This window comes from Primulina huaijiensis, chromosome 5, assembly GCF_012295235.1.
Source record: "Primulina huaijiensis isolate GDHJ02 chromosome 5, ASM1229523v2, whole genome shotgun sequence".
Lineage (NCBI taxonomy): Eukaryota > Viridiplantae > Streptophyta > Magnoliopsida > Lamiales > Gesneriaceae > Primulina > Primulina huaijiensis.
Window position 1 is genome coordinate 21878630 of NC_133310.1, and position 25317 is coordinate 21903946.

At 35.9% G+C, this 25317-nt stretch overlaps 4 protein-coding genes and 1 long non-coding RNA gene across 7 annotated transcripts; 4 read left to right on the top strand and 1 right to left on the bottom strand.

The window, feature by feature from the left end:
• Positions 1-67: 67 nt before the first annotated feature.
• Positions 68-4377, top strand: LOC140977777 (chlorophyll synthase, chloroplastic-like). The gene is made up of 15 exons (XM_073442508.1): positions 68-312; positions 389-433; positions 905-975; positions 1705-1792; positions 2176-2261; positions 2354-2440; positions 2517-2582; positions 2661-2744; positions 2842-2903; positions 3019-3094; positions 3176-3238; positions 3316-3397; positions 3543-3619; positions 3767-3814; positions 4036-4377. The coding sequence occupies exons 1-15, from the start codon at positions 204-206 to the stop codon at positions 4096-4098; spliced, it is 1107 nt and encodes a 368-aa protein (XP_073298609.1). The 5' UTR covers positions 68-203; the 3' UTR covers positions 4099-4377.
• Positions 4378-5815: 1438 nt separating this feature from the next.
• On the top strand, positions 5816-9903 carry LOC140977166 (dnaJ protein ERDJ3A-like). 3 transcript variants are annotated; one of them, XR_012175370.1, is made up of 8 exons: positions 5827-6076; positions 6791-6846; positions 6972-7045; positions 7488-7999; positions 8080-8418; positions 8572-8922; positions 9051-9456; positions 9870-9903. XR_012175370.1 is itself a non-coding variant. In XM_073441782.1 (7 exons), the coding sequence occupies exons 1-7, from the start codon at positions 5990-5992 to the stop codon at positions 9336-9338; spliced, it is 1704 nt and encodes a 567-aa protein (XP_073297883.1). In that variant the 5' UTR covers positions 5816-5989; the 3' UTR covers positions 9339-9636. The 3 variants fall into 3 exon arrangements, 2 of the variants coding, with proteins under 2 accessions (XP_073297883.1, XP_073297881.1); XM_073441782.1 differs by lacking the exon at positions 9870-9903 and having other exon boundaries at positions 5816-6076; positions 8080-8415; positions 9051-9636; XM_073441780.1 differs by lacking the exon at positions 9870-9903 and having other exon boundaries at positions 5828-6076; positions 9051-9635.
• A 391-nt stretch (positions 9904-10294) lies between these two features.
• Positions 10295-10779, top strand: LOC140977860 (uncharacterized). The gene is made up of 2 exons (XR_012175453.1): positions 10295-10408; positions 10522-10779. It is a non-coding gene; the product is annotated as an uncharacterized lncRNA (long non-coding RNA).
• Positions 10780-17827: 7048 nt separating this feature from the next.
• On the top strand, positions 17828-19366 carry LOC140977741 (protein NODULATION SIGNALING PATHWAY 2-like). Its single transcript, XM_073442481.1, has one exon. The coding sequence runs from the start codon at positions 17828-17830 to the stop codon at positions 19364-19366; it is 1539 nt and encodes a 512-aa protein (XP_073298582.1).
• Positions 19367-19747: 381 nt separating this feature from the next.
• LOC140977167 (ubiquitin-activating enzyme E1 1-like) lies at positions 19748-25097 on the bottom strand. Its single transcript, XM_073441783.1, has 6 exons — positions 24734-25097; positions 24101-24318; positions 22743-23537; positions 21670-22538; positions 21155-21587; positions 19748-20637 (listed from the first exon to the last, which is right to left on the bottom strand). Exons 1-6 carry the CDS (start codon positions 25080-25082, stop codon positions 20041-20043), a joined length of 3261 nt encoding a protein of 1086 aa, XP_073297884.1. The 5' UTR covers positions 25083-25097; the 3' UTR covers positions 19748-20040.
• Between the last annotated feature and the right edge of the window lie 220 nt (positions 25098-25317).

A 25317-nucleotide genomic window follows, 5' to 3' on the forward strand; every position in this document is an offset into this window, starting at 1 on the left:
TATATATATCGGTCAAATTTTAAAACATCTGACGTCCCATTTGCCACCCACCGAACCTCATGGCCCCATTTCGAAGAAAATATTATGTAGTATCCCATTTTGGCAAAAAACAAAGTTGCTCGAGTGTGGGCGCTAACTAAGCAGAGAGCTTTCACTGAAGATCTTCCTTAAACTCAGTCAAGTGTCCCCCTTCTGCCTCTGCTATGGCTTCTTCAGTCAACACTGTCTACTCCAAACGATTTTCTTCCCACTTGAGTGCTATAATTAGAACTCCACATCTCCCATCAAGATCAATCTCTCTTTCTCTTAACAGTAAGCTTATTCTTTCGAAATTTTCGACATTATTTTATTGAAAGTTTGCTCATTTATTTCCACTGGATTGCACTAGGACGGAGGCGTGTGGTGAGAGCCACTGAAACCGATGAAAATGAAGGTCTGCTGCGATTTCTTTTCTTTTATCTTTTTGTTAAGCTTCTTTTTCATTTTTATTTTATTATATTTGGTATATATATTGGATTAGATTTGAGGGTCTTGCAAATTGAATAGTAGATTGGCATGATGAGTACTTCAATTTGCGTTTGGACTAGAATATTGAATGAAATGATTTCAAATCCATGCTCTGAATATTGGCTGTTGTTCGTGTATCTCGAACTACCATTTTGTACTAAAATGCTACGTAGCAGGTAATTATTTCAAGTTCTTTCAAAATACTTACAAAAGATACATCGAAGAAAGATGTGTAATTTGAACTGCCTAATAAAATTATTTGCCCAATGTAAACAGTAGATTTGACTTCCGAATCTCAAATTCATCTGTCAAATGCAGCTTTAGAGTAATTGAGGAATTGGGCTGTTAGTGATACTCGGTTTCGAGGAGATTTGATTTGTTTTAGTATGTGCACCAGACAGGGCACCTGCTGAGAGTGGTTCAAGTATCAATCAGATTCTTGGCATAAAAGGAGCCAAGCAAGAAACCGTGAGTGTTTGATTTGTTTGTTAATATCAGAATTTATTTGCCTTCCAGTTTACAGTTACACGAACGAATGTGCTGAAACTGAAAGCTAGGTGGCTGACAATATAAAGTTCAAAACTTCGTTGATTCGGATGATTTCATAATCATATACTAACATATTTATGAACATTGAAAGTGGATCTCGAAAAGCTTTCTAATGATCAGGAATTTGCTAACTTGGTTTTTTAGATTTTCCAGTCAGATATATCGGTCACAAATATCATCTCGATCGAGCAAACATTAGCATTATGTTCACCTCATGACACAGTTTCTAAAAATAGCCAAAACGTATTTTGATCTTCTAGATGAAATGGAATATGATTGTAGGAATATTTAGAATGTGATCAGGAATTGGACTTTGCACGTAATAATTGTTTTTGGCACCATTTCAAGAATTTTTGTGCACTTTATCAGCCCCTAAGTCTGAAGTTGATATTTCTTTTAGAAATCAGGTACAAGGACATTAACCAACTTTGATGATTGTGATTTTGCAAAGCCCTTTCGCATCGGTGCTTTCAGTTGCAACCATAAATAGTAAATGCAGATTATAAAAAAAATTGTTTAAGTATCTGGTTGATACAAGTACTCACCTTTAAGACCGCATCTAAGACAATGATCGAGTAAATCGTATATGTGTTATTGGAAACGATGAATAAGAGATGAAGTTTTCAAATAATGTGTGCAATTCAACAGGATAAGTGGAAAATTCGACTTCAGCTAACTAAGCCTGTAACTTGGCCACCTCTCATATGGGGCGTAGCATGTGGAGCCGCTGCATCTGGTAATTTCTTACACTTTTGTGATATTACTCACTAATGCAAGCATCCGACTCTTTTCAAGCTCAAAAACATTATCGGTTGACTTTTCTTGCCATCCAACTTGTGTTTGGTTCTTTTATCTCCCAGCTCTCAAGTACTTTTCCTCAGCGTGATATCAGTATTATGACAATATAAAATTAGTTTGGACCTGTAGGATTCCACATTTTTTGGTTCATTTGTGTTCCTACATTGAAGTGAATGTAACCATTTTGTGTGCTCGTAGTAGAAACATAGAAGAAATCGTGAAACCGTGAAGTAAAATCTCGACATTTTGCTATCTCGTACTGGTAGTGATATTAAAGTCTATGATCACGATTCTATATTGAAGAAGGGTATTCCCACTCAGGAAACTTCAACTGGACTTTCGAAGATGTAGCTAAATCAGTTGTTTGTATGATCATGTCTGGTCCATGTCTAACTGGCTACACTCAGGTAATTCTTACATCATGACAAGTTACTTAACATTATAATTCTAGTATATATTTGAGAATACCAATAATGATATTACACAACTCAATTTATAGACATTAAATGATTGGTATGATAGAGAAATTGATGCCATCAACGAGCCTTATCGTCCAATGCCGTCTGGCACAATATCTGAGAATGAGGTATGTGGTACTCTGATTGCTGTCTGGAATTACATGCTGCAAGCATTTTCCTGATTACATTTGTCAATATTTTCAGGTGATTACACAAATATGGGTGCTACTTCTAGCAGGTGTTGGCTTGGCTGGTCTACTAGATGTGTGGGTAGGCACGCAATCTAAAACAATGTCATTTCTACTCTTAAGTAATCTAAATCTCCCCCTAGTAACGCCTAATTGTTAGGCAGGACACAGTTTTCCAGTGATTTTTTACCTTGCTCTTGGTGGGTCCTTGGTGTCTTACATCTACTCAGCTCCACCTTTAAAGGTATTCAAGACCTCCTGCATTTCCTCAATATGGACATTTTTCTTGACTTTGAAAAAAAGATCAGCTGAACTCTGATTGAAATTCTTATTTACCGCAGCTTAAACGAAATTGGTGGATCGGAAATTTCGCCTTGGGAGCAAGCTATATCAGTTTACCTTGGTAATTCCATTAAAATGAGAATTATATATCAAGTGTCTTTTGTAAGCTGTGGGAGATTAAGTATTTCTACACTTTGGTGTAATTTTGTTTAAAAGCCTTGTTATATGAATAATAGGTGGGCAGGTCAAGCTTTGTTCGGGACCATTACGCTTGACATTGTCATTCTAACGCTTCTGTACAGCATTGCTGGTGTATGAGATATCTCTCAAAGTATTCTGATCCCTTTAGCCGATTGAGACTATTTCTAATTTATATTCTCATTCATGTTTTAGTTTGGTATAGCAATTGTAAATGACTTCAAGAGTGTTGAAGGAGACAGAAAAATGGGACTGCAGGTGCCTCTTCAATCTGGGATTTAATAAATATGCCTTATTCTTATTTATAATCACTCGCACGGTGATGTGCTTTACAGTCATTTCCGGTAGCTTTTGGTTCTGACTCTGCGAAATGGATCTGTGTTGGTGCCATTGACATTACTCAGATATTTGTGACTGGTGATAATATACTTTATAGTTATTGATTCAGATTATTTTTTTCCTGAATATATAAACTACCACTAAAGGCTCTCCAAGTATGAATCATAATAATAATTTTGGGAATACATTGAAACTCTTGTTATGTGGTGTGCCTCTTTTTTAGGCTATCTTCTAGGTGCTGGTAAACCGTATCATGCTTTAGCACTTCTTGGATTGATTGCCCCACAAGTCTTTTTCCAGGTAAAGAAACTCACATCTTTTTGCCATTATTATTATTGATCAACATTCCGAATGTTGTCGATACAACGCAGAAGAAACAAATAAAGAAATGAACATCAGATTTCCAACCTTGGTATGTTGATTTAAATCTTTGGTTGTGTGCTGCAGTTCAAATACTTCCTCAGAGACCCGGTTAAATATGATGTCAAATATCAGGTACTATTCTATCCTCCATCTGGTAACCATCGACGAAAGTATTTGAGCGAATCCACGAGTTAAAGTAGGGACAAGCCGGGAGAAGAAGATGTGACTAATAGGATGAAACTTGATTTTTTTTTTATTTAGAAAATATGGGATCAGATGAGGTCTTTAATCATGCCATCTTTCATTTGAGGGCATTTACTAATAAATTCGATCTTTTTGCGCATTCATTGCAGGCTAGTGCCCAGCCTTTTCTTGTTCTTGGTCTATTGGTCACAGCTTTGGCAACCAGCCATTGAGATGATAGGAAAAACAAAGATTTCAACATGAAAACTTGAAGAATAAAATCGAAGGGCTTGCATCAAATTTTGCGTTAACATTCATACTTGAATTACTTTTCCTCTAAACACAGTAAGGTGCATACCTCTTGAAGACAATTATAAGTTCTCCGACTCCATTTTTTAGCAATTTGATTACTATTTTTGATGATATGTATGAAAAACTAGTTAGTGACGATATGTATTGATAAATGTTCACCGAAGTAGTGCTTCATGCGAGAGTTAACTATGTGTGTAATTACTTGAGCAGATCTATGGTTGGTGTAAGAACTAGAAATCCGATGAATCTTCTTTATCCACACAATTCGCAGTAATGAAAACCCGTGCAATGTCCGGACTGAATGAGTTTGAACGAGAGGGGTTTTGTTAAAAAAATCTGCTTCAATGTTTCAATGTATCAATCAATTTACATCAAAGATGAGTGATATGTCATTGATTTTGATTTGAATATGGCATAGAGAAATTATTGGAGAAAAATGTAGACGAACAAAAAAAATTGAATATTTAGATTAAAAAAATCGTCTAGAGCTCGCCTAGACGACCCTCTAAGCGCCTAAAGATTAGACGGTAGGTGATCGTCTGTCTATCGTTTTTTATAACATTGCTAAAATATAATTATTTTATGTATAATTTTGTTTTATATCCTCCAAATGTTTGAGTTGCTTATTTTCTATTGATTTTAGTGAAAAATCTTACTACACCAATCGATCATGACCTTTTGACTATTAATAAATACATATATATAATTCATTGTTAGAAAATAGTAGATTGCCCCAATTTATAGTGCGACAAAAAAACCAGGCATTTAAGAAACAATATGCTATTACATTTTCAGAACGTCTTCGCATGATCATCCAGGTGGGTGATCAATTATAGTCCAAATATTGTCTTTTCATGGATCCGAATTGGTGGAGTATATAAACGTTTGGTTAATAGCCAGGAGTTCAATTCCCCTATATCAACACTTTCTCGTGTCAATTTGTCACACAATGTTTGGCCAGTATATTTTACTTGATTAACGTGGTTTGCAAGCTATTACATTAGTCCGATGTTTATTTAATGTTCACCAAAAGGTAGCGAAACTTTCAATCTCATACTTGTTCACGATGAAATTCAGATCTTGTATATTTATATGAGCTCAGTCTGTCTCATGTCGAAATTAAAATTTTATACATCTGCTTATGCACCTTATTAACATATCAATAGTAGCAAGTGAGTCAAATTCTTCATCTTTCATGTTTTGTTCATGTATAGTGTTTGATGCATTTAATTTTTAATAACTCGTGCAAATGAGATTTGTTTGAGTACAGTGTAACTTAATTTGGAGCACTAAGTGGAACGAAAGATTATTTGTGTAGTCTGATACATAATAAAAAGTAACACACGGAAGATAGAGAGAGTGAAAGAATTTTTGGATTCCATTCTTATGATAATATTTCATAAATGTTTGTGAAATTGGTCAGTAATCTCAGGAATCTATATATATATATATTTAAATATTTTTATCTGATTCAGACATAAAATAATTAATAATAATTTTAATATACAAAATAATATTTTTCGTAATCACTTAAATCGAAGAAATGAAACGACACTGTCACTGTGTGATAAATAAAAAGTTGCAACACGACAAGACAAGAATGCTGAAATCGTATTGGGCGAAACTCGTGTACAATTTTTGAAGTGCCACGTGTACCCACACTATTGCTCTAGATTCGTCCCCGGCCAGATTCCCACCAAATCTATAAATTGCCTCTCTCATTATCTATTTCGTGTTGCTTATCAAACAAGCTTCATCGAGGGAATTTTTGTGAGAAATTAGGTGTCGGCGTTGATTGTTTAGGATTCAATAATGAAGGCTCGTTTGGGACTGCTGATTATTGCCGCCGGATTGCTGCTAATTATATCTTGTGAATCCAAAAAGCTTGATCCTTACAAGGTAATCTTCCACGTGGTTTTAATACAAGTTTTTTGTTGTTGTCGGAATTATCTTATCCTTTATTGCGTGTTTTGTTTTTGATTGGGAGAAGATGGAGTTAGGATCTTAGTTTTTGTTGTGGAGTGTTGGAAAATTATCCATGTTGGTTGTCGTTCCTTGCGATTGAGGCTCTTTGCACAATCAGGACAATGCACTTAGTTCTTCAAAGAATTTGGTTGCATTCTTCAAATTTTGTATGATTATTTATTGTTGAAAGGTTACACACCTGCGTGCCAGTGTCCCGTTGATTAATGGTGCCGTACCCGTATTTCTTTGTTTACGTGTGGGACTCTAGCCTTCTAGAAAGAGTCTAATGCTTATGCTAGAGAAAAAGTTCAAACTTCCCTTTGAAGATATTTTTTTAATATCAGCAGTACCAGTTTGCACTTGCAGGAAAAAATTATAGTTAGATTTGCCGATTATGAAATTCTGTGACATGCCGTTAGATCTACTTCCCGTTTGGGATAAGACACTCGCTGTATCAATTATAAAATAAAATATAAAAATCTGAGGTTCTTATAACCTGAAGTACATATTACAATTTTGAAACAGCACAGAAAGTTTAGCATTATACTTCTTTCATTGAGAATTTCTTTACCTTTTTATCATTTGACGGAGAACTTTTTTTTACAAATATTTTTTTTTTAACTTGATACGTTTAATATGTTCTATCAGGTACTTGGGGTTGATCGCAGTGCGGGTCAACGCGAAATTCAGAAAGCTTTTCACAAGTACATGCCCGCTTTGCAATTTTGAGCTCTTTGTTGTGTTTCGTTGGTCTTCTTGGTTGAATCTTATGGTCACATGGAAGTTTTATACTTGGACTGATTTTTTGCATGTTGATGTCTTTTGTTAGACTATCGCTCCAATATCATCCAGACAAAAACAAGAATAAGGGTGCCCAAGAGAAGTTTGCTGAGATTAATAACGGTACAATATTCTCATCTCCTTTGAGTTCCTCCGCCAATTCGAAAAATTCAGCTGCTACTGTCCAATATGGAAAAAGAAATACTGTATTTTTTAGAATCGGTCGGTGTGCTTTGCTGGGGTTGGAAAGGATTCGTGCTGGTGTAAAAATTAAAGTTTTAGGCCAAACTTGTTTAAAGAATGCAATAGTAAATAACATGAGCGTACTTATAACCAAGCATGATTGTGCTTTTTTTTTTGTGCGTGTTTGATATTATTCAGAATGAAAAACATTTCTGCCCTACTTTATTCTCACATAATGTCTAATGAGTTGTTGGTGGTTGTGCCTTTTGTTTGTTTTCATTTCCTTGTTTTCGCTGATACGTGTTCTCTTGGAGGTCATGGTCTGGTACATTCTTCTCTTGGTAAAATCTCTTGATCTTTGTTTATATTAATTGTTTTTCAGCATATGACATATTATCTGACGAACAGAAGAGGAAAAACTATGATCTTTTTGGGGATGAAAAAGGAAACCATGGATTTGATACTGAAACTTCTGGAGATCATGGTGGATATACCTATTTCACTAGTGGCGGGCCGGGAGAGAGTGGGTTTAATTTTGGGCCAGGTGGACAGGGAGGTTCAAAGTCATTCTCGTTTTCTTTTGGCGGTGATCCTGGTTTTGGTGGGCAAAACTCATTTGGTTTTGGTTTAAATGATATATTTTCCAATCTTTTCGGAGGTGGCAAGGGAGGAGGGAGTCAATTTGGTGGTTTCGGTAGTTCAAGTAGGTCTCAATACGGAGGTCGGGGTTCTGATAAGAACATTTTATCTGTAAATTCAAAATTCTATAAGAAAGAAATAAATGACAGAGGGATGAGTTGGCTTTTGTTATTTTATTCTCCCAATCTCCAAGGGGAGCAATATTATGAATCTGTTATCGAGGAGGTTGCCGCTCCACTGGTGGGAGCATTGAAGGTACAAGTTCATTTTTTATTCACATACTACTTATCTAGATAACACCAACTCATGGAGTATGGAAATGTTGACACACACAGGTTGGAAGCATAAACTGTGAATCTGAAACATCATTTTGCAAGGAGCTAGGTGTACATTTAGGCAGAGCTCCAAAGGTTTATGTTTATTCGTACTCAAAAGGTAGAAGTGGCTCTTTGGTTGAGTACAATGGTGATTTAGATGTGAAAGGCCTAAAAAGTTTTTGTCAAGACAATTTACCCAAAATTTCAAAGGGCGTCAACTTGAGTCAGTTCAAAGTTGCTGCTGAAGCCGTAACATTGCCCAAAGTGATGCTTTTGTCTACGAAGAAAAATACTCCTGTTATCTGGCGGGCACTTAGTGGCTTATACCACAAACGCTTTGCATTCTACAATGCAGTGGTAGTTTTGCGTGTCCCTCTCTTACGTTACGATAAATAGTTTTTGTGTGTTTCTGGGGTGATTACTTCTTTCCTGTCATGATATACCGAACTTGGATTTATATTTGATGTTTGCTTTATAAAATGAACTAATGATCACCTTGATTATTTTTAGGTTCATGACGTTTCTGATCCTTCAGTGAGGGCGCTAGGGGTCGATTCACTTCCTGCTATCGTCGGCTGGCTATCAAATGGGGAGAAAGTGATTCTCAAATCTGGGGTAGTCGTGAAAGATTTACAATCTGCTGTTCAAGACCTCAGCGGTTTACTTGAAAATTTTGAGAAGAAAAACAAGAAGGTTGCTTCATCCAAAACAAACCATCCTGAATCAGGAGATAATCACATACGCTTTCTTACAGGATCAAACTTTCATGATATATGTGGAGATGGATCTCCCCCCGTCTGCTTAATTGGCGCGTTCAGGTCATCCCAAGCAAGGGACAACCTTCAAACAATTTTACAATCTGTAAGTAAGAATTTTTTACTAATGGGTGTATCGACTTATGAAGATGTTATAAAGAACCTAATTATGTTCTGTGACGATGTGATTGAAGCAGCAGTCTCACTGTTTATTTCATTGCTTGGTCTTTTTAGGTGTCTCAAAAATCATTCTCCAGAAAACAGACTGCAGCCTCTGGTCCGAGTACCTCAATTTCCTATTCTCTCCTCGATGCTACCAAGCACCAATCATTCTTAAATGCTTTCGAGAAATCAGGTTTCAAGTCATCACACAAATTCTTGGTGGCCTACAAACCAAAGAGAGGAACATTTGCTACATTTCAAGGTGACATAACTGAAGAAGCAGTAGAGAATTTTATAATTTCGATACTAAACGCTGATGTACGGTTTACCAAGACAAAACAAAAGCCTATTCTGAAATGAAAATCAAAATCCTAATCCTAATCACATGGCTAGTAAATTCTGTCGGCCACATTCCACATGCGAAGGTGCCAAGAAATGTAAGTTGCCCCTTCTATCTTTCCGTGCTTATGCGGGGCGTGTTAAGTGTATATAAGGAGCGAGGTGAAGAGGGACAATGTAGAAAGATGGAGTTTGAAGATTTTGAGAGTAAATGCAAATAGCAATTTTCTTGTAATCTTGACATTGCTCTGTGTTTTTTTTTGACACAGAATCTGTGAAGGATATATAGTAATTACCTGCACTCTAATTGTAGTTTTATTCATACAATTTTTAAAACTTTCAACATGTCTTTATCCATATTTTCAATTTCTCCTTTCCCTGCAAAACATTTCCAATTCACAAAAAATTTCTATTAAAAAGGTGCGGTGAGCGGAAGCTTGTCCAAACCAAAAGAACATGCAAAATTGATTCAAACTCCCGGTTTAGATTGTTTTCTATTCGATCACAATTTAAATCGATTTTAAAACATTTTTCCTTTTAAAAAGTAGGGAGATTTTGATGACTTACTCGTGGATTTTTTGCTTGAATAATGGAATTTTTAAATTGTGACGTGATTGTTCGAATTTAATATTTCATTTGAAACAAATCTTGTATATCTTATTATACAAAACAAATCCCCCATTAATATGTGATAGAATCGCATTTCGCCACAGTTAATTTTCTAGAAATAAAAATAAGTGTATTTTAATTTCTCAGTATATTCTAAATAAAAATATATACTCAAATCAAACATGCTAGAATACGGAATACCAAAGACAATAAATTCGAAAATTCTCGTTCAAAAAAAAAAAAGAAATTCGAAAATTCGTTTATATTACATATTAAAAATAATAAAAATTGTGTTGAGCATGAACTTGAACTGGGCTGCTAGAAGCCCAACATAATTGGGCCTTTTGCCCCTTGAAAAGGACACCTGATATAAATACTCGCTTTAACTCTAGGGTTTTGGAATTACGCATTGTCATCGCTAGGATTGCAAGAGGGAGGCTTTCTGATTTCGCCACCAATTCTCTTTCGCCATGAGAGCCAAGGTAAATTGTTGTAAATTCATCGTTTTCATGATTACAGGCATAAATTTTACTTACTTTTTTTTAATCTGTTTTTCAATTTTTTCTTTCATGTATTGTGTGGTGATTTGTAACAGTGGAAGAAGAAGCGTATGAGGAGGTTGAAGAGGAAGCGCCGAAAGATGAGACAGAGATCTAAGTAGTGCCCTTGTGTTATTTCTTTCTCTCGATGTTCTTTTCGAATTCGTGGGATTTAATCTGTACTAGAACGTTGTTACTTCTTCTTGGCTTGGTTATGCTCAATTTTGCTTTACCAATGTCTTCTCATTATGGTTCTTGATTTCCTTTTTTGTTCTGTTTTGATATGCTATCGAGTTTGATTATGATTTCTAGAATTTGGTTTGTTCCATTTGAAACAAGGAACCAAGAAAACAGAGTAGTTTTGTTGGATTTCTTGTATACCTTTTTCCTTGTTTGGTTCCACGGTTTCAGAAGCCCGCATATATAGACAGATCTACCATCTTCCAACAGTTTTGAAGGCCTTGACAAATTTGTGTTCAATTATTTGGGGTCTATCCCGGGCTCTATTTGGCCTTTGTCGCAAAAATTTTGGATGAGTGATGACCAATTTACTTTCCAAGTGTAGGGATTCTCCCCTGTTCCTTTAACCTGCATGATCTAGATTTAAGCATTACTAGCTGATAAGGGTCTCCTATTCGCAATTCTGGAATGTTTCTTCCCAACTTCAAGGAATTTTATGTTCTGCTTTCTGATGACTTCAGTGGTACTCACTAGCCAAGGAAAAAGATTGATGAAACATGGGAACATTACTCAATTTCAACAGTGTGACCATTGATGCAATCGGTACTGGTTCAAAATTTCCCAATTTCCCATCCTCGAAGTTTTAAGAGCTTCTTGAAATCTGAAATATTATACTGATCCGGGAGAAACCAATCAAAATTTTTGGACCTGTCCAACAACCAGATTAAGGGAGAAATTCCCTGTTGGATTTCGTAGATTATAGTTGTTAAGAGCGAGCTCCTGGACGTGCCTAGGCGTAGCCTGGGTAACCTTCCTGGTGCATGGTTTAAGACAAGCGAGTCTTAGCCTAGGCGCGATGCCTGTGTGAGCCGATGTGCAGAAAAGCGCGCTTATGATGATACAAGACCCGATACAATTAATAAAGCCAAGCTTAAAAAATTTTGAAACCCAATTACTAAGGCCCGACCGATTACTAAAGCTCTTAACTATCAATGGCTGGAAAACTTGCGTACAATTATTGGCATGTAGACTCTTGATCTTCCCCAGTTTCTTTCAAATCAGGCGGGCTATCGACCCTTATTAAAGTTTTATCTCCTAGTATATTATGCACTTACTATACTTTAATGAATTTGAGATGATCGAAGTTTTGTTTAGTTATTTATGCAATATTATTTATTAATGAATTTTTTTATTTATTATATTTGCGAAATATATTTAATTTATGCAATGACATAACATAAATCATTATATATGTTTATTTTTAAAATTTATGTTAAATGCGTTTTTTTCGATAAAGTGTGCATTTCGCCACGTGTCTTAGGACAGCGCCTCTGGACTCTCGAATAACTATGGGGAGATTGGATTTGAAGGAGTGTTCTGTGGCCTATAAAACATTTCTCATTATGGCCTTGCATTTCTACCAAATCCTCAAAATGTCTACAAATCTCGGTGCGCAAGACTTGCACCCAAAAGTCGAACTTGCCAGTGGATGAGTTACCCTTTGTACTTCCACGCTTTTTGATACATTCATCCGGTTTGCGTGTGCTTGTTGTCATACGCAGCAACAGTTTACGTGGAATTTTTCTCATATTATTTGTAGCGGACCACATCGAATGAGAGAAAAGACAATTGACATTAGTAAATTAAAATTTTCCCGTTTAAAAAAAAATTTAGACCAAAATTATACGTACGAATCTATTTATGTACGTAACTTGTATGTATCCATCCACAACAGACCTTTGCTTTTAGCCTAAAAGGCAAACTTTAAAAGGGCTACACGAGAAACCCCATATTCCAACTGTCAATCAACTACTTCAGCCAAGCTTTACCCTTAAATCATCAAACTGGTTAACTCAATAATGTTTAGTAACGACAGATGGAGGAAGACAAGAAGAAACATATTCTGAAAAGGCAGCGGACCAGAAAACTGAACTGCCCTTTCGCTGTCAATCTATTGCAAGAAAATTTCAACTCCCCCGCCATCAACACAGCGGCACCCTTTTCTTGGGATCGAATCCCTGCCAACACAGCAAACATCTATCAGACACCACCAACTCCTCCGCCTTCCAGCCGGTGGCAGCCGTCAGCGGTTGAAGAAGGGCTAGGAGCTCACGAAGATATCCAAATTGCCGATCAATTCCGAAACCCTGTTGATGGCTTTGGAGGTAATGAAGCAATTGACTTATTTTCATTAGCCGAAACAACGGAAGGCTTTGCGGAAAACTGCAAAACATGTTCTACCGAGGAGCCTGACGATGCCAACCAGTCTCCAGATTTCATGATACAAAGGTTTCTTCCAGATGCTCAAGCTCTAGCTGCTGCATCTCTAGCACAAAAGAAACTGCTGTTTTCTCCTCCTCCGAGTCCTAATGCTAGTTTATCTCGACCAGTTGGTGTCAGCGACGTAAAAGGCTGTGGCTTTCGTAGTCTATACCACTCAATAGTGAAGTCCAAGGGCCGAACCGTGCCCGGAGCTAACAAGAGTGGCAGCACTTCGCATTCAACTAACAAACCAAAAAAAAATTGAATTTTAATAGCAATTTTTCAGAACATGTAAACTTTTCCTTCTATCACGTTTTAGATATCGCATGAATCAAGGTTTCGCGCGCATGTTCCTGCGCTCGTATATGTTTTCTTGACCAATAATGTTGCATTCAACGTTCACGAGGAGAATCCGAATTCGCATTTCGCGTGATATACCAGGTCACGCAAGAACATGCTAGCAGTTTGGTCTAAACTATGTTATAAGCACTTCAATATTTGTTTTTATATCAATTATATTACATTGTACACACAGCGATATTAACTTGAAATAAGATTATTTAAAGTTGATGGAATGAAGACTTGTTAAATCTGATATTTTTATGTTACAAATGGCTATTTAATCTTTCATCTGCCGGTATCAAAAGAACTAGAAGACATTTCCCTACAGAAAATGAGTCGTGATGCATAGGTGATGATACCATCACTCGACCCCACCCTAAAGTCCAGAATCTTGATGTGATTTCAACACTTCTCCTCGAACCAACTAAGCTTAATTTATGCAACGATGGCAGCAATTCATCTCCATTGAGATACTTCATTAGGCCTTTTTTTTTCTCCTTTGGGTAGGTGGGAGCACAAAAGGCCAAGTCCCAACACTATTTCCATCTCTTCAACTACCATAATCTGACTTCAAATCAACATCAACTGCATCAAACATGCTGCCTCTTTGCATACACCACACCACACAGTCCACCAACGTGACGTCGCGGTCCATCTCAGAAATCCCAAATGCAAAAACATCGGTTCTTGTTGAGGCATTGCCAGTTCTGGTTTGATTTAACCTATTGTTCCCACAACATTTGTCGCGTGTGAGATTCTATGATTATTTTTCTTCTTATCATATGGAAACACCTCTAAATTTGGAGTTAATTTTACACCTTCTTATGTCTAAATTTATTTATACGTCAACAAAAACTAAACATTAATTCATGTAAAATAATTATAGGAAGTTTTATGATTAAATTATTGATTTGAAGAAGACTTATATCCAAATAGGGCAAAAGATCATGTAAACGGCCCAAATTAACTTTGGAAGAGAATTAATACAATCTTTTTTTATGAAGTCATTATTCCAACTTACTGATTAAATTAGAATTGTAAATTGTCTTTAATGGTCCTGCTCATCTATTGAACAGCCAGCCGGGTTTTTTGGAATTTTTGTTTGTTGTATGTATTGACTGCTTCATATGGCCATTTCTTCCACTTAAATATATATGACTAATACTAAGAATTTCCCATCGATTGCTCGACACGCACTCACAAAGTAATTAATTGATAATAATTCAAAAATATATAGAATTACGACTGACAAAACATAATATATGTATATTTAGATTAAATAAAGAAAGCAAACGTCAAAGGGAAAAAAAAAACAATTCTGTCGTGTCAAATTAAATATCTCCTATTATTACAAGTCAAGTATACAAGTTTCGATTAATGATAATAAAAATTGGATCTGCAATTAAGACAATATTTTTATTATAACATCTCATCATCCTCTCAAATAATAGATATCTTGTTAGACGATCTCACGAATTTTTATATGTGAGACGGGTCAATCCTACCGATATTCACAATAAAAAGTAATACTGTTAGCATAAAAAGTAATATTTTTTTCATAAATGATCCAAATAAGAGACCAGTCTCACAAAATACGACCCATGAGACCGTCTCATACAAGTTTTTGCCATTATAATAATATCAATGCATTTTCCAACAGATGTTAGGAAAAAAAAACAAAGAATTGGAACCAAAAAAATATAGAATTAAGTAAAGACAGAGGAAAAAAAAGTTGGCAAATAAAACAATGGCGTACATCAAAATGAATAAAGATGAAAGATGTTGCAGTAAAATTCAATTCCTTAAGGTTAGGAGATACTTATTTCTGGCCTTCACAAAAGGATTTTACCACATTATATTTAGCAATTAAAATAATAGAACATTTAAATGTCGTCTCTCTATATATTTTTGATTAAATAATATCTTTTTCTTTTTGTTTTTTTTCTTATTATTGACTTCTTTATTTTCCCTTCTGACCCAGTTTAAAAAACGTTTATATATAAATAAATAAATATATATATATATATATATATTTATTTATATTCACTTATTTATCTCGTTTGATGCTGCATGATTTAAGTATTAATTTATGATTTATGAATCTCAATGAAGAGATGGCTAATAATATAGTTTTCGGAAATATGAATTAATTTATAATGAGAAATACTAAATTTATAATTTTTTTTAAAAAAATAAAAAATTTATAAAAGAAAAAATCAATGCAATTGTAAATCTTTTTTGCTATTTCCTAGAGCTTCTGTTTACAAAATTATTAAAAAAATAAATTAAAATTTTATTTTAAGAGGGACAACTAACTCCAGCTCTGTCCTTTTGTAAGAGTTGCCAACAATTAATGGAAGTAGGATGGATAATTTGGCCGATCGATATGAACGAACCTATTAAATAATGACATACAACTGGCTGTAATTATTTTTTATGATAATTATTTGAGAATATTAAAATGCTTTTGATAAGAACGTATAAATATCTTCTTTATTATTATTATTATTATTATTATTATTATTATTATTATTATTATTATTTTGATTTTTGATGTAATTCAACTTAAATGATTAAACTTCCCCTCATTTCATGTGAAAAGCAAATAGTAGGAAAGATTATTATTTATCTATCCATAATAATCGTCTCTGCTTGTTAGAACAATCGCAACGTGGTACTTGGTATGTTATATAATTTAAAAGAATTGAATTATAACGAAACGTGATTTTTGAGTTGTTGTACAGTTCAAAAGATTTAAGTTACAACATTATCACCGACTTTAGTTTTTAATAAAGCGACAAACATTCATTGCTACAATTATTATATATAATTAAGACATACTTTAATTTGCTTATATTTAGAATACATATTTATTTAATTTAATAAAGATTTATGTAAAATAAGTATATTTTTACATTTATTTTTTTGTTTAATTTGATTTAATTGAATTAATTTTTTTGTCTATTTCTTTAACTATTATATTTATTTTATTTTAGTTTTTGTGTTTTTTTAAAACGTTTGTTGCTTTTTTTTTTTTTTTTTTTTTTTTTTTTTTTTAAAATTTTTTTTTTTTTTTTTTTTTTTTTTTTTTTAAAATTTTTTTTTTTTTTTTTTTTTTTTTTTTTTTTATTTTCTATTTTATTTTTTTTTTTGTAAGCATATGTTTATAAATAAAATAATACTGGTGAAACTTCTAAATATCTTATGCTTAATAATTAACTAATGCTGTTTCGTATTTTTTTTGTTATATACAAAAATATTTTTATATATTAAATAATTTATTTTTATAAATCTAGATATAATATTAAATTTTTAAAAAATTATAAACTATTCTTTTATAAGTTTTTATAATAATAAATTAAAATAATGATTTAAATACGATACTTTTAATCTATTTTAATTATGTGATGTTTTTTAATAACTTTTTTATATCACGGATCATATGACTAATTAATACTCGCATCATCATACACCTATCATATAATGATAAGATGATCGAACATTGATTCTTTTTCAAATTCGATAAATGTTGGTTGATCGTATATTTCATTATAGTTATATGATAATATAANTATATATATAAGAGTACAATTTTGGAAAGAAAATTGATATCCCTTTAATATGCTCTACTTTTATATATTATATATAAATTGATATCAAAACAGATCAATCATTTTAGAGTAGGTCTCTTGTGAGACGGTCTTACGAATCTTTATCTGTGAAACGGGTCAACCCTACCAATATTCACAATAAAAGGTAATACTCTTAGCATAAAAAATAATATTTTTTTATCGATGACCCAAATAAGAGATCCGTCTCAAAATACGACCCGTGAAACCGCCTCACACAAGTTTTTGCCATCATTTTTATTGCCATCTTCAACCGTATTATCATTACTTAAAATTTTAATATATCTAAAATTAAAGCTTAATTTATCTACAAATGAACTAATCTAATGCATATATTCAAAAATAATTAAGAAATGATTCCGGTATTCATAAGAATCAAGGGAGCACTTCGAAATCTGTCAATTGCTAGTAAATTTTTATATATTTATTCAAAAAATTACTGCTAATTTGTACATATTCATGAAAATGCATTATTATTTATATATGTATTATGTTTCCCTATCAACAAACCCATTATGGCACGCAATCTGTTTGCTAACATGACACACACATAAATAAACATTCAATTTCTTTATTCCGATTAGGTTAAAATATTCATATTGAAATTGTCTCTACATTCCCAAGAAGTCTTCAAGAAAGAAAGATGACTTTCCCCCGGAAATATAACTCAATAAATAAAATTTCACAGGCCGAAATTTGTTAGTTTGAGAATAGATAAAATTTTATTATTCAAACAAATTTTGTATAGATCTTCCTCTCATATTTTATATTATAGTTTTTTTCTGTAGTATTTTATTACATATTTACAGAATGTATAGGCCCATGTGTCTCTATATATGTTTGTTCCCCATTGTCGACTCTCGATAATTCATTCCTCCAAAAAAAGAAAAAAAGACACACTCGATAGTTCATCCTTCAGCTTCTGCTCTGCAAAACCAAACCAAGAAAGATGATGCAGCCAGTAATACTTATGCCATCTGGGCCAATCTTTAATCTAACATGCTCAAACCAATACATGACTTGCAATCAAGAAATGGACTTTTTTGATATTGATGACCATGATTTCTCCTCTTCATTTGCTACCCATGAGGAATCCTCTGTCATTTCTTCGAACTCATATGATCAAACCATGTTCCAAGATGAGTTTCTTGATCTTCAAAATCTTTGTGATGAGTATCAGATCATCTCATCGGTAGAGGGATTGGAGACTATTTCAAGTGCAGAATTCATGGAAATTGGCGACTGGATAAACGAGACTGACGATGGGAATTCTCGCCCTCCATCCGGGGATCAAGAATTGAATTCTTTTGTTTCCTTTGAACCTGGTGAGAACTTGGTGGTCGGCATGTCGATGAGTTTGCCTGGGACGGAGATGGAATTGGACGATGAATTATGCCTCCATCACTTGCTAAAGGCGCACGCAGAGGCTACAGAGAATGGAGAAAAGGATCTCGCAGACGTTCTTGTCAAATCAATGAATGAGAAAAGCAGTGCCATGGGGAGCACCATGGAACGCGTCGCATTCAGTTTGTTCCAGTTCAAGGAAAAGCGAACTGAATACTTGAGACTTGAGTCAATCAAGAACTCGATTGAAGCTTTCATGGTGTTCTATCAAGGGCTTCCAATTGGGAGGTTTGCTCATCTAACGGCTAATTCGGCTATCATCGAAGCTATGCCGAGTGATGCAGCAGAAGTGCATGTAATAGACTTCGATATTGGAGAAGGGATTCAATGGGCACCATTAATGGAAGCTTTGAGCTGGAAGAACAAGTCCCTGAAGCTCACATCGGTGAAATTAGAGGGCGAATGCAACTCTTCTTTTTGGGACATTGAGGAAACAAAGAAAAGGCTTCAAGGTCATGCTAAACAATGTAACTGTAAACTTCAAATTGAAGAAAAAAGTACGGAGGATGTAGTAAATGAAATAACAAGAATGAACAATAGTGGAGAAGGGAGAGAATGGTTGGTGTTCAATTGCATGGTAGGATTGCCCCACATGGCAAGGAGGCGGCAGAGATCTCAAGTCTTGGAATTCCTGAAAGTAGCCAAGGAATTATTATCAAAATTTGCAGGAATATTGACACTCGGTGATGGTGAAGAAGGGTATGGCTTGAATACTTGTTCAAGCTATCAGTCATTCTTTGACAAACTTTTGAGGCATTATCAAGCGCTTTTTGAATCATTGGAGAAGAATCTCCCAAGTTACATGGCTGCAGCAAGAACCACCATAGAAAGTCTTTTTCTTGCACCTTTTATGAACCCTTTTGATTGGTTTCAAGACTGGGAAGAGATGATGAAGAGCTACAATGTTCAAGAAGGAATCGGGTTGGCAGGCCGGGAGTTGAGCAAAGAAAGCTTGGCGGAAGCTAAGGAAATGGTTAATGAAAGAGAGGGGGCATTTAAGGTCAAAGTTGAAGGTTATAGAGAACATGAGATGGTTTTGGAATGGAAGGATACACCATTAGTAAGAGTTTCCACTTGGATGTGAAGACACAAGAAACCGGCAGTGGTGTATCAATGTCCAGCTGTAGGTGTCGTTCTGTATAATAAGTTATATTCCTTTTATTGCCCCCTTGTATATTAACGGATGATGTATATAGAGTAAAACATAAAAACTTGCAATAGAGAATGACGATCACTATTATGATCTTTCTGAACAAATACTTTGTTCTTGTTTTGTTCATGTTCACGGTAAAATTTAGAAGAGGTATCAATCAACGCCTTGGAGAAATTCGGAGAAACAAAGCGGCATAATGAAAACTAGAAGGAAATAGCCTTCCGCGTGAGTAATTTATGTCACCGTAGATTACAGAAAACAGTGTGATTATAGGAAACCTTGGTTAGCCCTTTTCTAACTTCACATACATAGTTCCGCTCGAAAAATGTGATCATCATGAATCTCTGAATTCCGATAAACTCGTTACACAAATCCTAGTGAGATAGAGCGTCAACAAAGGCCCAAGTATATCATAAATCTCACATATAGCTATTTTACATCATGAAACACTCCCAAACACATGGACAAGATGCAGCTTGCATTTTCGAATTGATGTGGGTTTATCAAACAATATCAATTGTTGTCATGGAAATTGACGAAATCCCAGATGAAGTTTTATAGTGGGCACATCCACTGTAATCTGAAGAACAATGAGTGAACTCAAACTACTTGAAGTATATCGAAAGTTGAGGGATGTCAACATCATTGTCTTCGTCATCCTCACAAGCCACAACAACATCGAAATGACGTCGATATGAAGGCACCTCAGCTTTGGCCACATCCTTCACCAGATCCACCATCTTCCGATCCATCCGCTCCTTGTGCCTTGGAAACATACTATTGAAGAGCAAGCAGCTTCCGAAGGATATACTGTATGCATTTAGGCCTTTATTCTTGAGCCACTGAAGTAGCTCTCTTAGAGTAGGGTTGTCTTTCACGATCCATCTGTCCCAAACGGTCCAGCTCATGTCTTGATGTTTAATGACTTTGGGAGGGACTGGCTCAGCCATGGAAAATAAAGGAAGCGCGAGATTTGCAAATGTGTTGCGGTAGTCTTCCAGTTTATGATGCCCATCAAGAACCTTATACAACTCCAGGCAAACAAGGCCTGTGGCCATTGCTGTGGAGGTTGCAATCGCAGGAATGATTCTGCCAGCAATAAATTTGGCTGTCAGTTTATCGACTTCAGGAATGCCGTAGTTTCTTGCCCTCATGTTCGCAATACCAGCTATCAGGTCCATATGATAGTTGGTGTCATCGTCCTGCAGATTAGAAGAATTCAACGAGGCATACAAGATTGGATAAGCTAACAGCTTTCCTGATGCTAAGAAAAGAAAACCTCCAGGCTTTGCAACTACAACCGTTAAGCAGTTGAAATACCACGGTAAACCAAGAAGACCAACAATGATGGAATACATAGGTCTGAGATTAAGAATACTTGCTCGAGATAAAAATTTAGACCAGAAGTAAATGTAAGCAGGTTTAGTTTTGATTAACGTTCAAGACAATATATATCAATCCACAGAAAGATACGTACCATCCACTTTCTGACAGACTGACTTCTCAACAATTTTGATATTAGAGGGTTTTGACTGCCTTAATTCAAAATTGGGACTGACTTAATTCAAATTTGACAATAAGTGAAACATATTATGGACATTCTTAAACATGTAAGATGATTGTTTCAGACAAAGGTGGTGAATTTCCAAATATGACCCCTCCCCTTCATGCTACGGGGCAGTTGCATATGCAAAAAGAACAAAAAACAAAAGAACTCACCTTTTCAAACTGAATAGGATTCATTTTATATCCCGGAGCCAATTTTTTCCTGCACGTTTCAAGCTTCAGGACCAACTCATCAATGATAACAGCATCATCCACAGATGCCGTTGAAAGACTGGTAGCTTTCTCATCTGTCACAATTTTCACATCTTTCCTCGGTAAGAAGTCAGGGACAATCACTTTGTCAACAGCATCACCCAACTTCTCAGGCGACTTCACGAAGTCCGGAATTGGTATGCCAAAAACTTCTGCTCTTAATATGGCTCCTGCCAGGACAAACTGAAGATGGCTCAAATCGTAATTGGAAAACTGGAGTGCTCGTGGAAATCGTTTTGGTGCAGACCAGAATGGAGCTCCACTACTAGTAGCAGCATCTTCAGGGAATGTATATGTCAGCTGCTTCACCCGGTTTGCAAAGTAATCCTCAAACCTGATCACACCATCAGCATAAAATTAGGAGCTTCTGGAATAAATCTTATCCGCGAAAACAACAAATAAACAAGAAGTTATACTTGAAACGAGCCCAAGTAATGCAGTCCTGGAATGTGTCACATCTGTCCTTGTCAAGGCATTCAAGAACTCGTTCCAAAGTGTCTCGAGCCTGAGCATCACCAGCATTTTTCATAGTGGATGTATACTCGTTTGGATTACTTAGATATGCATTAACCTCAGTTGGTGTCTTCTCAAGCAAGCCCTCAAATTCTGACCTAGCCCATGTTAAACAGTGATCAATGTTGTGCGGAAATGAATGCACGGTGCACATAGGCGCCTGTTTTTCTGGCGGGTCCCTTGATGCACCATAGTTTTCAGTAAGGTGTGGAATTACCATCTGAGTGTTGCACTTGGCACCCAAGGTTCCTGACTCAAGAAGAGGTTTCTGGAAGTACAAACACCTCTGATCAATGTAAAGCCTGGCATTTACATTATCTAAAGCATTGATGACAACACTCAAGTTCTCCCAGAATGTGTCATCGAATACGTTTTCAGTCTCAGGGCTAGCACGATTTTGTAGAGCTTCAACATGAAGACGAGGGTTGATCAGAGCGGCGGCTGAGGCAGCAACTGTTGACTTTGCCTGGCCAATGTTCCAATCACGGAAAAGAAACTGCCTGCTAAGGTTGCTCTTCTCTATAACATCATCATCAGTAATAGTTAATTTTCCTTCATCACCACAACAGACTCCCATCAAAGCTACATTTTTCAAAAATTCACAGCCCAGTGCACCAGACCCCACTATGAAAACTTTGGCATCCTCCAGTTTCTTCTGTAGCTTAGACCCAAATACAGAGATTTGAGCATCGTAACGACAATTCAAGGCTTTTAAATCATCTGGATCCAGGGGTTCTGATGGAAGAGATTCAACAGAGTCGAAATAGAAGAACTGTTGACCAAAAAAATTAGGATGAATCAATATTCAAGAGAGGGTCAAGACTTTTACTTGAAATGCATAGTAACCCTAAATGCTAAAAAACAGTAATCAGTTATCTTTCCTCTTCAAATATGTAGTATGCATTATGCATGATCCTCTTTAAAGAACTTTTGGTAGCATGTGTATTTCAAGTTCACAAGCAAGCTAGTGACAGACCTGAAAAAGTGGATGGAACTTCCCCGAGCAAGCCTTCACAACTTCCTGACCAACAATACCACCAAACATGGCAGCCATAGGGTTTAACACAGCCTTGGCACCAAAAGCAAAGTTCTTTAGCAGCTTGTGGTCAATCTCTTCTAATCTACCATCAGATTGACCACTATTAATATCAGTAACTAAAGCTATTAATTTCTCGGCATCTTGCTCAGATCCAGCAAAAGGGAAACGCCCAAACTCAGCTATGAACTTGTCCAGAGCTTGAAAAGCCAAGTGAAGAAGAGGTGGCCGGTCAAATTTGGAAAAGTCACTCAGAAGGTAATCACCAGGATCCTTGAGTGCCTGTCGCAATGGCTTAAAATTTAACACTTTAGGTTCCTTTACTTGTGTGACAATTCCACCTCTCTGATAAGCAGAATAATTAGTAGTATCCTCTTCAATGGTGAAAGAATAAGGCCTAGCACTTTTAATTTTTCTTGGTTTTCCATCATTCAATTCTGCCATCCCTCGCACTTCAGAAAATACAACTAAATCTCCATCCTGAAATTCAAGCCTCTCGTCATCGACACAAGCCACGAGGGCAGGATTGTCATTGCTAATGGAGGCAATAATGCCTGTGTGCGGGTCCTCACCATCGACATCAAAAACCGTAAATTCAGGACCAAAGTCACAAAATACATTTCCAAAGAGACCTCGAACTTCAGATTTGATGAAAGCAATTGGAGGCTGATGCTTGTGGCAATAATCATCAAATTCAATAGCCTTCTCTAAGCTTAAATTTGTAAACACGACAGCCTGGACGGCATATATAGAATAGTAAGATCACCAAGAAGATCTATAAAGTACAAGTCATGTTTGAGATCTTCAATAATAGCCTAAGCATTAAACATAAGATTATCATGTTGTTGTACAAATCATAACCAGATGTTACACGTAAAACTTTCAATAGTATAGAACTCAGTCGACTGGGTTGTAAGGTGAAAATGTGATATACCCAATTTGCTTCTAATTTTGGGGGAATTACACAAATTATCAGAGTTTCTCCCTGTGTGGGGGATTGATAGACATCTCCAAGAGGGTAGCTGAGGTGGGACACAGAGAAACAAAGTAAGCTCATAGCAGAATTGATCACTTAAGATTCTGCAAAAACAATCAGATGCTGAAGAATCGAGCAGATAACAATGTGAATTAATACAGCTATACAAGACTACTGAACTATTCAAAGACAAAAAAAGCAAAGCTACTTCATGAATTTAGTGATAATATAGAAACCAACTGATAAAAAATGTTAAAAAACATTAAGCATATAAAAAACATCCAAATAAGATCTTGCTAGAAAAGGAATTTAACTAATGCACCTGAAAATCAGAAAGATCATCTTTGGTTAACTCAGTAATTAGTGTAGAAATGACGACAGAATTGTTGAGTTCCTGTAGTTTGGGGACAGAAGCAAGAGCCCTATTCTTCCCCAAATCTTCTTCTGAGAAGATAAAACTGCTAGACAAATCCCACAACTCCACAGAACCCTCATCATGTAGAGTAACAGATTTAACACCAGCAAGGATAAGGTTCTTCGCTGCAAACAAACAAAAGATTAGAAATCTTCTACAAAATGACACGAATCAGAACTCAATACACACGTTTCGTTTCAAAGTTACATCAGCTTGCAAAATGAAAATATAATTAGAGATTAAAAAACCACAATGTTGCGGAACAATCATTGTGTTGACATTTATTTAAAACCGTCTATATGCAAGAAAACTTGACATGTAAAATTTTAGGAAACTGACAGTTCAATACCGATCAGGCATGGATTCCAGTAAATACGGCTTAGGAGGTTTGCTGTAGTCACTCTGTATTACAAGAATATATGCGCAAACAATCAAACGGCACAAACATACACGTATCTCATAAAACCATACGCATATGCAACAAACTGACATATTATACACAGATTCGCGACCATCAACATAATTAGAGATCGCTCCTACCTATTTCGGCGCCAAGGCCTTGCAATCCGGAAATCAGAATGTTCGACGCAAACAATCGGCGCATGGTCTCGCGTCCGTACACAGCGAGTTGACGACTATGCAGATCCTCGTCGATCTCCAGCGGCTTACCATCGCTCGTCGGTGACTTGTCGTTGGTGGCGCTGTTACTCCCATTGGAACTTCCTCCAGCCATGTTGATAGTATAGGTAACGGCCGTTCCAGACGCAGCTGATGCCAGACCGTGGTGCTTCTTCAGGGAAGAGGACTCGGAATCAACTCCTAGCGCCGCTGCAGTTGTGGTTCTCTTCACCGGAAGCATAAAGTCCAGTGAACTGTTGGAATTCACCATATTTCGATCAAGAAATCAAATCAATCGAGAGCTCAAACGAAAGTCAAAACGAAAACAAAAGCGAAATTGCATCAAACGTTTCTTGGAATGTATACAGGAAAAAGGAGCGCATGAGATGGGTGAAATATGTTCCTGCGAGGAAAGAATAAAAAGAGAGAGAGAGCTTACCGAAAGGGAATGGCGAGTTTGCGTGGAGTGAAACGATGGGTTAGGGTTTGGGGGGTATAGAAGGGAA